Source organism: Myxocyprinus asiaticus, chromosome 3, assembly GCF_019703515.2.
Source record: "Myxocyprinus asiaticus isolate MX2 ecotype Aquarium Trade chromosome 3, UBuf_Myxa_2, whole genome shotgun sequence".
Taxonomy (NCBI): domain Eukaryota; kingdom Metazoa; phylum Chordata; class Actinopteri; order Cypriniformes; family Catostomidae; genus Myxocyprinus; species Myxocyprinus asiaticus.
The window spans coordinates 10663317-10677095 of record NC_059346.1 but is presented as its reverse complement, the minus strand read 5'-3'; the positions used below and the strand labels follow the sequence as shown (position 1 = coordinate 10677095).

At 40.5% G+C, this 13779-nt stretch overlaps 1 protein-coding gene across 2 annotated transcripts in view; it reads left to right on the top strand.

Moving 5' to 3' along the window:
- Positions 1-13779, top strand: part of LOC127425457 (guanine nucleotide-binding protein subunit beta-like protein 1) — a 42014-nt gene that overhangs the window by 19028 nt on the left and 9207 nt on the right. Inside the window, exon 5 of one of the 2 annotated variants that reach the window (XM_051671486.1) lies at positions 4359-4451. The exons of the other annotated variant lie outside the window; for it this stretch is intronic. Coding sequence (XP_051527446.1) covers positions 4359-4451 — 93 coding nt within the window. The remainder of the gene's footprint in view (positions 1-4358; positions 4452-13779) is intronic. 2 annotated transcript variants of the gene reach the window in all.

Here is a 13779-nt window from a genome sequence, read left to right as displayed (position 1 = left end):
GGTAATGCACTCAACAAGCCACGTGATAAGATGCGCGGATTGACGGTCTCGGACGCAGAGGCAACTGAGATTCATCCTCCGCCACCCAGATTGAGGCGAGTCACTACGCCAACACGAGGACTTAGAGCGCATTGGGAATTCATTTTGGGCACAAAAAAAAAGTACTGCATGACTCATTTAATATTTGTTTGAATAGTCTCTGCAGTGACTAGGCATGTGGTGGTATTCGATAATACGGTATATCACGGTAATTAACATGCACAATATTGTTATCGTGGGCACTTCAAAATACCGTGAATATCTCTAGATAACCTTTTAGCCAAATTGTTTAGATTTTTCTGATCGCACAGTAGTTTTTTTTTTTCCATCAACGAATCAAGATTCATAACACTGTGTATGCAGCATATGCACACTCTGATGTAAACAAACCAGCGTGGTCGAAGCATGGCTGAAGGAGCAACACAGCCGACCGCTTATCCGCCGTCTAAAAGAGTTAAGTTGGAAGTGTGGATGTATTTTGTGTTGCATAAAAATGCAGAGGGCTTGTTGGTCAAATAAGTATAAAACATGTGGCAGAAAAGTGGCAGCAAAACATGGGAACACCTCCAGCATGTTCGCTTATCTGCTGGACAATCATCTCGTGCAATTCAGCTAGATAAAGGTAAGTTGTGACAGTTCTACTCATTTTTCCACTGTTTTTGAAAACTGAGAGACAGCACTCTAACAGACAACTAGCAAAGTGACAACTAAGGAGACAAAGAAAGTGAACTGTTGTTCCATTTGCAGATAATATGTAGCTTGCTTTCAATTGGCCGAAGAGATCACTAAAACTCAGCTAGCTACACAGTAATGTTTGCATCTTGTAGTAACAACTAAAATACAGTTGTAATCAGCTAATACTAAGTCCTTTAATTAATAATGGCAGTGTGGCACAATGATGATTTTAGTGTTAAGTTCAAGTTGGTACGCAACACAATCGTATGTTGCCATACAGTGTGAGTGAACTTGAGGTTATTCAATTTGTAGTTAGTACCTTATTGGCAACCGGCTTGCTATCCAGAAGAAGAAAAAAAACATGCATTTGTTTTTTAAATGTTCAGGGTTCTTTTTCAAAGTTCTTTGTTATCTGTTTATTTAAAAGGCCTGTTTGGTATTGATAAAAGTTATTAAATTTGTTAATAAAGTGTTTATCTTTCAACCTGTTTTTATAATGTAATTCAATACCGTGATAATACCGTATACCGTCATGAAAGCCTCAGCAATTATCGTGATGTGAAAATTTGATACCATCTTCACATGCCTAGCTGTGACGCAGTGATTTGTGAACATTCTCCATACATGTTGTGTCGCAGTGCTCGTGCAGGTGACCCAGGTTCGAGTCGTGCCTGCAACATGTCCAGATCTCATTTCTTCTCTCTTTTCCAATAATTTTATTTTACTCCACTGTATATTTATCCAAAAAAAGGCAAAAGCCAAAATGCATTTTTGATTAAATATTTTAAATCAGAGTTGGTAGCGGTCCTTTTAGGTAAGGTGGTGTTAGTCAGACTGTATGTGTGATCTGTGCAGTGAAGCACGCTACAGAGAGCAGAGAGTGTGAGCTCTGGTCTGTCATGGCTTTTATTGCATCCAGATTCATGTTTCACCATCCGTTCTGCCAGTTCTTCACTTGAGAGAGTCTGAGCTGTCACTCGATCTGCATTACCATGCTTCAGCTCCCAGCAGCTCTGCAGCCAGACCAAACACAGAGCTTCAGTATTGCTATTATCCTCGTCCTTTTCACTGTGACAGTGAATATGTTTCTCTTTTTCTCTGTTTGATGTGTACTTCATCACTCCATATGCCCTGCCACTTTTACAACTTTTTACTGACAGGGTGCTGGCGGCTAAGCCAGTGCCCAATCTAACCCTTGTCCATGTATTTCCACCACAGAAATGGCAGTTCTGTGCCAGAAAAACAATGCTGTTTTCGTCATGCTGCAAAGCTACTACATCAGCCAGTTTATATTCCCAGTCCATCTGAAATAAAATTAATTTATTAACAAATTAGTGTATGTATGAATTGATTGCTATGAGATTTATTTAGAATTTGATGTATTTATGTATAGGTTAAAGGAATAGTTCATCCAAAAATGAAAATTCTTTTTTCGGTTTTTTACTCACCGTCATGTTGTTCCAAACTCTTATGACATCCTTACTTCTGTAGAACACTATAGGAGATATTAGGCAGGATGTTAGTCTGAGTCACCATTCACTTTCATTGTATGTGTTTTGTGACAGCTGGAGGGTGTGCATCCTCTAATTAATCAATGAACAAGGTGGAAATATAGACATTGTTTCAAATTCGTTGAGCGGAAAAACAAAAGCTTTTCTGTGAAGTGTTTTTTTTTTTTAGAAAGTAACTTAAAATTAATTAATAATGTGATTTACTTTATTTGATGAAGTTATCATTATTGTCAGTAATGTGATTACACTTTAAGAGTAGTAATTAGTAATTTGTACTGATTTGGCCAAGTACCAGCAACAACACAATTTCAGTGGAAATGGGGTATTGTAGCTTTCATCACTAAGTATGCAACATAGTGTACACTACTTAGTGTACTTAATGCCCCTAGTACTCAAGCATATCTTTAGCTCTGGCTTTTACAACACTTTTACAGCTTTGCTCCTTCCCATTTCACACTCACTGATGAAGGCCTTGTCAAAAGCCCTTCAAGGTAATAACCATCACAAGATCACTGCAGGCAAACTTCACCACCATACATCTCCTAAAACAAATAACAATGCTGCAAGGCATGCTGGGAGCCCGGAACTGGAGCAACAAACTCCATCTCCATGTCTACCGATATTTTTTGCAGACTTTAATGTTTAGCGTTCCAGCAAGGCTGACAAAGCAGGGCATTAATTAATAGACTCACTGTTATTTATTGACTGTTTAACTCAAGTCAAGATCTCTCTTTCTTTCTCCCTCTCTCTTTAACCTGAGGGGATGAGAGCTGCCCTTTTCTGCTGTTTATAGATACAGACGTAAACATATGTAATGTGCAGATGTGTTTTGGTGTTAAAGTATGAATTGGTCTGAAATCAGAGATGTTAAATAGAACTTAATGAGGAAGTTTCTTAATCATGGCTGCCTTTGCAGTCAACTTAAGATGCATTGCCCTGGACCAGTTTCTCATGGGTGTTATTACATTGTATGTGTATTATACAGTATACAGTGCCCGCAAACAGTATTTGAACACTTAAGCCACACTGAAAAAGTGTGTGAATGTTGTTGCATTAGATAACAAATTATCAAACCAAGTGGCATTTATTTTAAAGCAAGGAAATAGAAAATTTTACAAAAGAAGTTTGTTAGGTTTTAAATGATTAGACAAAACATGTCCATAGTCAATGTGATGAACTACACCTGTGTGAACTTGAGGGGAACTGACTTCATACGTTCACTAAAACTACCTTGAAACAAGTTGGTTAAATTGCATTTGATAAATTGCCAGAAAAGAAAAGTTAGTTCTGAGAAAAAGTCTTGCATCATTTGTTTGCATATGCTTCTTGGTATGATACTTTAACTTGGTTTGTCATACATTAAGTTTGACTTAAGTGTTTTAGAAATGAAAGGAAAGGAAGTTAAAGGAAAATCTGCATGTTTGTTCATAAGAGACTAAATTGATCACAGCAGATTTTAAACTGATAGCGGGCAGCATTAGTGTGCCAGTTGCATACTAATAGACATGGCCCATCTCTGTTGGAAAGTGTTGTGTTTTGATTCAGATGTCCCTGTTTGAAGTCGGGCGAGTCAAGTCAAGACTTGATAAGGCAGATCGCAGGAAAACGGGAAGCTGCTGGTAATCAGCCCAGTGTTGGCTGCACTCACCACCTGTGAACAAATACATCAATGGCAAACAAATAGGACAGTTGTCTGATTCACGTTAAAAATAAAAATTATGTCACCTTGTATACACCATGTTTTTCCAATACTGTAAAGAATATGTTATTCAGGCTCAATCACAATTCACTTTCATTGTTTGAAAAAAAAAAAAAAAGGTGCAAATAAAAGTGAATGGTGGCTGAAGCTAACATTCTGCCTAACATCTAATTTTGTGTTGCACAGAAAAAAAAAAATGCATGCAGTTTTGGAACAACATGAGAATGGGTAAATGGTGACAGAACTTTTCATTTTTGGGTGAACTTTACCTTTAAGCTCGTGCTTCTAGATTATTTGGAGAGTACCACTCATTTTACTGTTTGAACAATTAGGGAAAAGTGACAACAGACCATTGAATTATTGAAAGTGTATTGCATTAAATAATGAAATCAAATAATTGTATATTGAGTGTTTCATATGTATGATGTTTTCAGGTGAGTGTGGTGGAGATGAGGAGCTGGACTCCAGTGTGCACTCTTAAGTCAGACTCTAAACTGGGCATGCTCATGTGTATGAAGATGTGCCAGGTAAGATTTCCACCATTCCGCTACACCTGAAATGTCTATATACCTATATTTCCCAGATTACCATTTTTAAAAGATAGTTCCAAACATGAAACTTCTGTCATCATTTACTCACCCTCATGTTGTTCAAAACCTGTACGACTTTCTTTCGTTGAACACAAAAGGAGATGTTACGCAGAATGTTAGCCTCAGGTACCATCCACTTTCATTGTATCTTTTTTTCAATACAGTGAACGTGAAGTGTGATTGAGGCTGCCAGTACCTAGTCATTCATGTTTGGGTCAACATGAGGGTTAGTAAATGATGACAGTTTGTCGTAGATGTAGAACTTTTTTTGTAACGTTCTTCTAAACAGTTTTATTTTCGTCGTTATCAGCAAATGTTGAGCTGAGCAGTTGCCAAGTGCATAGCGGGACTATTCAACTGATTTATGGATGTGCGACCTGTCCGGGCTGTTCCCCCCCTCCCCTTCCTGCACTGTAATCATAGTGTTTGGAAAAGCTTCGGTTCACCGTCATATATCAACTGCCTGTTTCTCAGTGTGTGTGTTTGGTAAACACTGCTGAAAATTGTATTCAACCACCTTTAAAGCAACCTATAATTATTTTTTTAAGGATAATTAATATCTCTTTTTGTAGTATTTGTGTTTTTCATCTGTACCCTTGAAGTAAAAATTTCGGGTCATTTGAGAGCAAGGCGGGGTTTCCTCACAGTTAATTGGCAGTGCTAATCAAAGCACTTGATGAAGGCGGCATTGGCTGCAGGCACTTTGGGTGTTTGTATTAATAACATCCAAAGAAAAAATGGTGTTGTAATTCCGTTTGTTTTTCACCAGCATACCCTCATCCTTTTTCCAGGTCTTGGGTAGACAGTGGCGTTCTTAATGCTGCCTGCCTGAATTAGAATGGATAATTATGAAGTATTAATTGGATGCCCCACAGGTAGTTGGTGACAGCTAACAGGATACTGGGCGGCTGTGAATCACTTTAAGCTATCGTCTTTCATTGCTCAGACAGGAGAGATCTGTTACTGTCATGATAGGGCCGACAAGTTCAATTGCAAGGGACCCGCCTGCTCAGCTGGAGCTGTGAACATGGGGCAGACTTCAGCCTGGAAAGAGGGAGAGAGTGTGAATGAGTCAAGCATGAATTAATGTGTTAATGAAATGCTCCGGGTTCAGTACAAGTAAAGCTCAAATGACAGCATTTGTGGCATAATATTGATTTCCACAAAACATTATTTCAACTCGTCCTTCGTTTATTTAAAAAATATTAAAAAATCGCAATTACAGTTAGGCACTTACAATGGAAGTGAATGGGACCAGTCCATAAATGTTAAAACACACTGTTTCTTTCCCAAGATTTGTGTGTTTGTTTGGATGTCTCTATGTGTCTCTAATTGCTGGTCGCTTCGGGTATACGATCACCAGATGCTCCTGGACATTCAAACCACTTTATTAGATAATTATCAGGCAGATTTGGAAAACTTTATTAATAATCCGAGGGCGAACTTTGAATTGTATGTTCCTGACGACTTACGCCAGTGGCCGCTCGATGTTTCCCGCAGAAAGCGCAGGAGAAGACGCGGGAGAAGACACGGAAAATGAGGGGGGGATCACCATCAGACTGAAAGCACATTTGCAGGCTAGTTACTTATCTAGCCCTGCTTCGTATGCATGGAAGATGGACCATAGTGGCTCTTTTGCATGGCGCCCGCTGGATTTACCCTTCTATTGGCTTCGACCTATTCTCCCCGAAATCCTGAACGTGTCCTCCCGAAATCCCTCTCCCCAAGTCGGTCTGCAAACCTCCGCCCAGACTCCTCCAGCATCATTTCTCCTCCGAAAATGGCTTTGATCAATGCACGATCCTTGGTCAACAAGACATTTTTACTTAACGACTTCTCCACTCACAAGTTGGACTTCACGTTCATTACGGAAACCTGGATAAAGGTGGGAGATTTAAGTCCTTTTGCTGAACTGATTCCAGTAGACTGTAAATTTTTTAATGCCTCCGACTTACTGGACGTGGGGGTGGGTTAGCGGTCATTTTAAAAAACTCTTAAGACACCCTGCCAGGCTGAATCTTGTACTGTGTATTCTAGCTTCGAAGCTCAGCTATTACGGCTGGAGTGGAATGGACCGGTGATGCTAGCGGTGGTTTATCGTCCTCCACACTCAGTGAAAGATTTTATACATGAATTCACAGAATTCGTGGGCAGTATTACTACAAAATGTGACCGCTTTTTACTGGTTGGTGACTTTAACATCCATGTGTGCTGTCAGTCAAAACCATTAGCGAAGGCATTCCTCAGCCTTATTGACTCTTTTAATCTAGTCCTGTGGATAAAGGACCCCACACACATTCATGGTCATACTCTAGACTTGGTTCTTTCATATGGTTTTTCCATTGCTGATATAGAAGTCTCGGATACGTTGTTATCCGATCACCTGCCGATATTATATGTCTCTCCCAATGCTCTCCTGAGAGCAGCTCAAGGGGGCCTGGGTAGCTCAGTGGTAAAATACGCTGGCTATCACCCCTGGAATTCGCTAGTTCGAGTCCCAGGGCTTGCTGAGTGACTCCAGCCAGGTCTCCTAAGCAACCAAATTGGCCCGGTTGCTAGGGAGGGTAGAGTCACATGGGGTAACCTCCTCGTGGTCGCTATAATGTGGTTCGTTCTCGGTGGGGCGCGTGGTGAGTTGGGCGTGGTTGCCGCGGTGGATGGCGTGAAGCCTCCACACGCGCTATGTCTCCGTGGCAATGCGCTCAACAAGCCACGTGATAAGATGCGCGGGTTGACGATCTCAGACACGGAGGCAACTGGGATTCGTCCTCCGCCACCCGGACTGAGGCGAATCACTACGCGACCACAAGGACTTAAAAAGCACATTGGGAATTGGGCATTCCAAATTGGGAGAAAAAGGGGAAAAATCCACAAAAGAAAAAAGAGCAACTCAAGATGAAAAACTGGTCCGTTATTACTCCCCTCATTTCTGTGAGGTCTTCAATCAGCGTTTTATTATAACCAGTACATCACTGTCCCTTGAATCTCCGTTACACGATCTGGATGCTGAGCACCACCTCAGGTTGCTAAACTCTGCATGGTTAGACTTTTTAAATGCTACTGCACAACTTAAGCACTGTAAATCGAAATCCAGATCTGAACCATGGCTCAACTCCATTACTTGCTCTTCTAGACAACCGTGCAGAAGAGCTGAGAGTAAATGGAAAAAGGACAAACTTCAGGTTTCTTATGAAATATTGAAAGACTGCTTATTGGCGTATCAGAGAACTGTAAAATCAGCAAAGGTTGCTTACTTTTCTAATTTAATTACAAATAATCACCATCGTCCCAAGGTTTTGTTTTCTGTTATAACTTCTGTTTTGAACCCCCCTGTTAATGTTACACCTAATCTTTCTGTTGTACTATGTGAAAGTTTCTTGAGATTTTTTTGGTGACAAAATTTAGGATCGCAGTTAATGCCTTGCGCTGAAGATCAATTAAATTCAGTGCAGTCACTAGCCTCATGGGATGCCTTTGACCCTATCACGTTACACACAGTTATAGAAATAACGGCCAGTCTTAAACCCTCCTTTTGCCCCCATGATATTATTCATCATCGGTACTTCAAACAAATAGTAGACTCAGTAGGTCCTGGTCTGGTGTCCTTTTTGAATGAATGTCTGTTTACAGGGTCCATCCCCAACTGCCTCAGAATTGCAACTGTCACTCCTTTGCTCAAGAAGCCTTCACTAGATGCATCTTTTTTAAATAATTTCTGACTAATCTCTGTCTTACCCTTTATTTCCAAAATAATTGAAAAGATTGTGCTTATGCAGCTTCAGGTATTTCTTAAGAACAACCACATTTTTGAAACCTTTCAGTCTGGTTTTAAATCTTCACATTGCACAGAATCTGCTCTTCTTAGAGTTTTAAATTACATTTTAGTAGCTACAGATTCAGGTGATACTGTGATTTTAGTTCTTTTAGATCTGACTTCAACATTTGATACTGTTGATCATGCTATACTGCTCTCCAGACTAGAATCGTGTGTGGGCTTAAAAGGGAATGTTCTAAAATGGTTTAAATCCTATTTAACTGATAGAACGTTCTCTATCAAGCTGGACAAATTTACCTCTTCTGTGGCCCGCCTTACCTGTGGTGTGCCACAGGGCTCTATTCTTGCGCCGGCTCTTTTTCTCTGTATGTGTTCCCTCTGGGTTCCATTATCAGAAAGCATGGTATCTCCTACCACTTATACACTGATGACACTCAAATCTACTTACCGATTAAACGAAATGATCACATTGCAATACAATCTCTTCTAGCTTGCCTGGAGGAAATAAAAAGTTGGCTAGCCAAAAACTTTTTATTTTTGAATGAAGATAAGACAGAAGTGATTGTCTTTGGTCCTACAGACAGTTTTGATGTCAGTAATGCTGATTGCGGAAATAATTTTAAGATCACTTCACTGGCTGCCGGTTCAAGCTAGAATTGATTTTAAAATGTTCTTGTTTGTTTATAAATCGTTACACAACCAAGCTCCCAGTTACTTGTTAGACTTACTACATCCTCACAATCCACCTAGAAGTCTGAGATCCAGTGATCAATATCTCCTCGATGTCCCATGCTTGAGGCTAAAGCATAGAGGAGGGAGAGCCTTTTCGGTTGTGGGTCCTATTTTATGGAATAGCTTCCCTATCAGTATTGGATTGTCAGCTTCATTATCTGTTTTTAAATCTTCTATTAAAACTCATCTCTTTTCACTGGCTTTAATAGTATGTAATGTCCTGGTCTTGAATCGTTGTGTGTTTTTATAATTTTGTATTGTACAGCACTTTGGTCAGCTTTGATGATGTTTTTAAATGTGCTATATAAATAAAAGAACTTGAACTTGTTTCAAAAGTATAGCCACAAGATGTAAACATAATTGTTAACATGATTTTAGTGTGATAAAATCGCTTAACCTTATCTGTGTAATGTTATATCCAAACTTTGTTGCCATGGTGATATAATGGCGGTAAACCCTATCAAGAAGCAGTTGTCTTGTTATCCTCATGATCCTTGCCAGTGCAGACTGCCGTTTCCTCAATCTCACACGCATATAGATGATCACTGTCCTCTTCACTCTCATCCCACCTGTTCCTCTTCCGTCCATCATGCTTGGCAGCAGACCTGACAACAGATTTATTGTCCTTCTTTAAGTGTTTTGTGCTGGACTATTGGAAGGGATTAAATGCCACATTAAGTAACGCTTTCTTTTGGGTTTGGCTTGGGCCTCACTTGCCCGCTTTTTGTCCCTTCTCCTTTACACTTTCAGAGTGTTGATTGCTTCTGAAAGTGCCCCGTGGCTTCTGATTGGTCAGGATGGTCAAGTAGAGCACCTCTTTGAGATGCAGGCCCTGGTGTCAGAGATGCAGTGATGTACAACGTGAGAGGGCCTTCAGTATGAACAGAGGCTGTTGACGGGAAGGAAATGTTCCTGTACAGATATCTGTCAAACTCAGCTCATTGCCCATGAGGGCTATGATATCACCCTCAACCAGCTCTGCTCCGATTGGTTCCGTATATCCTCTCCCTCAAAGTACTGCCTCTTGAATGCTCGTTCTAGAGCATTACCACTCGTTCTCCTCCGAAGAACCAACGTGTCCATATTTCAGAGTCTCGCCTCCTCAGGTTCCTCATTATAGCCCCTGGAATGGCATCATCGCTTTCATCAATGTGTTGCATACTCTACTAACCCTGCCGCACATCTGTTCACTCTTGTTCTAGGTGTGGCTTACAAACAAAACACCACCCACAGTCCTTCACACAACTTGACCTGGGGTAGCTCCTCTCTCCTGATGTTCCTTTGAAGGCCCCTGAGATGCAAGGAGGGTCTGTGCCAGGATCAACTCTGTGGTTTCCAGCTCAGCAGGGGCTTCGCTGTTGCATGGCGTCTTGTTGCCATCCAGTGGAACGCCGCTGCTCTCCTCCACTTTGTTCTGTTGTGGCTTCAGTGTAGAGCATCCATCTGAAGCAGCTGTTGGGATGATGAATCTTTCCCTGAAGCCTGAGTCCTAATCCAGCTAAAGCGCCCTCTTGTAGACCAGCCATGGAGGATATAATGAATTAGGTGTCTACCCAGGGTTCCGTGACCCTTGACCTGTGACATCATCAATCAAGGAGCACCTACACTTAGCTGAAGTGCAGGGGCCAGAGGGCAACAGACGGTAACGCTTAACCACTGTCTATGAGGCTTGGGGATTGATTTCCAGTTGTTTTGTTTTTATTTCATCCTACAATATGCCTTGCTGGTGATATGTTTACATGGCATTCGTGATTTGGGTGAAAATGTATTTAAGTGTAGAGGAAAAAGAAATACACTACGCACCAAGAGGATGACCTGTGTGAAAAAAAAGAGGAGAGGGAGTAAGGGAATACGAATACTAGGAGAAAAATTAGTCCTCACTTTTTGGCCCTTACACATATGGAAAGAATTTTTCTTCACCAGCTTCGCCTGTACCCGGTACACTACCATTGCCTGCAGACAGATGATTTGTAAAGATTCGACATCCTTCATGAGGTAAAACCCAAAGCGTGAAAAAATAATTCAGCGCCCATGGGGCCGTTCAGAACGAACACGTTCTTGTGCTAAAAAATAATGCAGTGCAACGAATAAAAGAACAGAACGCCGGTGTCTTGAGATGTGTTTAAAAAAAAAGATGTTTTAAGTTCTTCTTAACTGTGTGCCCATGAGCAAAGATGGCAGCCTCCATTTCGAGTACTTCTGGGGAGCCCTGTGCTAGCTGAGCAGATGCCTTGGAAATGAGTGGGAAGGCTAACGGATAGCTTTCACCAGGTATTTTAGTAAAACATACAATGTCCGCCATAACCGCAACATAGTTATTAGGCTTAATATGTTTTTATTGGGATTGCTATTTGTATACATTGATGTATGCCACTGGGCAGATCTGGCAGAGCTGTGCTATCACTTGCGTAAGGAGATGAATGATCTGTCGAAGGAGGTGTGTGTGTGTGTGTGTGAGAAGGATGGGGAATGGAGGGGAAGAACATCTCCATTGTAAATCTTGTTGTGTAGACAGCACGCCTGCAGCTTTTTTGTGAGTTATGAGACTGTAGGCTTTTATCAGCTCCCTCATTCTGCTTTTATCTGCTAAACTGATTTATGAGACAACCTACTGCGTGTAGCTGTGTAGCGCAAGCGCTCCTCCTCAGAGATAATGAGCGGGGATCCTCAGAGGTGCTGTAAATCTGAGTAAACAAACACATGCACACCTGAGCTGTCAGTTTTTTGAGGTTAAGTGAAAAGAGTTCACAGATTGTAAACAGAATGTCAGAGGTCACACTGATTGTGGTTGTAAAAAAAAGACTCCGCGCAAGGAAATTGCAGCACAGTGTTCAAGCAACTGTATGTAGTTTCATATTTAAATATTGCCATCTCTGTCAAAGCCATGGTCTAGAGCAGGGGGGGTTAAAACTTTTTAATGCCAAGGACCCCCAAATATGATTATCCTTTAGCAAGGGACCCTCTTCTAAAGATGTAAATACATCTGTATGTTTTCATGTATACTAAAAATACGATTAATCTCATGATTTTTCTAGTAAATACTTTTAAAGGGATAGTTCACCCAAATATTACCTTTCTGTCATCATTTACTTAACCTCCCCCAAATCTGTATGACTTCCTTTTATTGTGTGGACAAAAGATGCAATGAAACTAAATGGTGACTGAGGCTGTCATCGTGCCTAACATCAACTTTTGTGTTCCATGGTAGAAAGAAAGCCATAGTGATTTGGAACAACACGAGGGTTAGTAAATGATGACAGAAGTTTAAGAGCTGGAGAAGACACACATAAAGCTGATAGTGAGGTGCGCTGTGATAGGCCGATGGCAGCGTCAGGTGATTTATGCTGTGGTTCATCAGAGCATAAGCAGTCAGATAACCTCTGATAAACACTGCTGCCATAAGCTTCTGTTGTGCTGTTTCTCGCTCTCCATCTTCCCCTTAAAGGGATAGATCACCCAAAAATGAAAATTCTGTCACTATTACTCACTGATGTTTCAAACCTACACTGGCAGCCAAAAGTTTGGAATAATGTACAGATTTTGCTCTAATGGAAAGAAATTGGTACTTTTATTCACCAGAGTGGCATTCAACTGATCACAATGTATAGTCAGGACATTCATAATGTGAAAAATTACTATTACAGTTTGAAAAGATGTTCAGAACTTCTGAAACTACTTCAAAGAGTTCTCATCTAGCTGTCAGTTTGTCCAGATACTCAGGTGACATTTCACCCCACACTTCCTGTAGCACTTGCCATATATGTGGCTGTCTTGTCGGGCACTTCTCACGCATCTTACAGTCTAGCTGATCCCACAAAAGCTCAGTGGGGTTGAGATCCATAACACTCTTTTCCAATTATCTATTGTCCAATGTCTGCATTTCTTTGCCCACTCTAAGCTTTTCTTTTTGTTTTTCTGTTTCAAAAATGGCTTTCTCTTTGCAATTCTTCTCATAAGGCATTCACCCCTGAGTCTTCTCTTTACTGTTGTACAAGAAACTGGTGTTGAGCGGGTAGAATTCAATGAAGCTGTCATCTGAGGACATGTGAGGTGTCTATTTCTCAAACTAGAGACTCTGATGTACTTATCCTCTTGTTTAGTTGTACATCTGGCCTTCCACATCTCTTTCTATCCTTGTTAGAGCCAGTTGTCCTTTGTCTTTGAAGACTGTAGTGTACACCTTTGTATGAAATCTTCACTTTTTTGGCAATTTCAAGCATTGTATAGCCTTCATTCCTCAAAACAATGATTGATTGATTGAGTTTCTAGAAAAAGCTCTTTCTTTTTTTGCCATTTTTTAACCTAATATTGACCTTAAGACATGCCAGTCTGTTGCATACTGTGGCAACTCAAAAACAAACACAGACAATGTTAAGCTTCATTTAATGAACCAAATAGCTTTCAGCTGTGTTTGATATAATGGCAAGTGATTTTCTAGTACCAAATTATCAAGTTAGCATGATTACTCAAGGAAAAGGTGTTGGAGTGATGGCTGCTGGAAATGGGGCCTGTCTAGATTTGATCAAAAATGACTTTTTTCAAATAGTGATGGTGCTGTTTTTTTTTACATTAGTAATGTCCTGACTATACTTTGTGATCAGTTGAATGCCACTTTGGTGAATTAAAGTACCAGTTCCTTCCGAAACAGCAAAATCTGTACATTATTCCAAACTTTTGGCCGCCAGTGTATATGACTTATTTTATTCAGTAGAACTATCCCATAAATTATTTCTGCATTCCTTCTCTCTCCAACTCTAC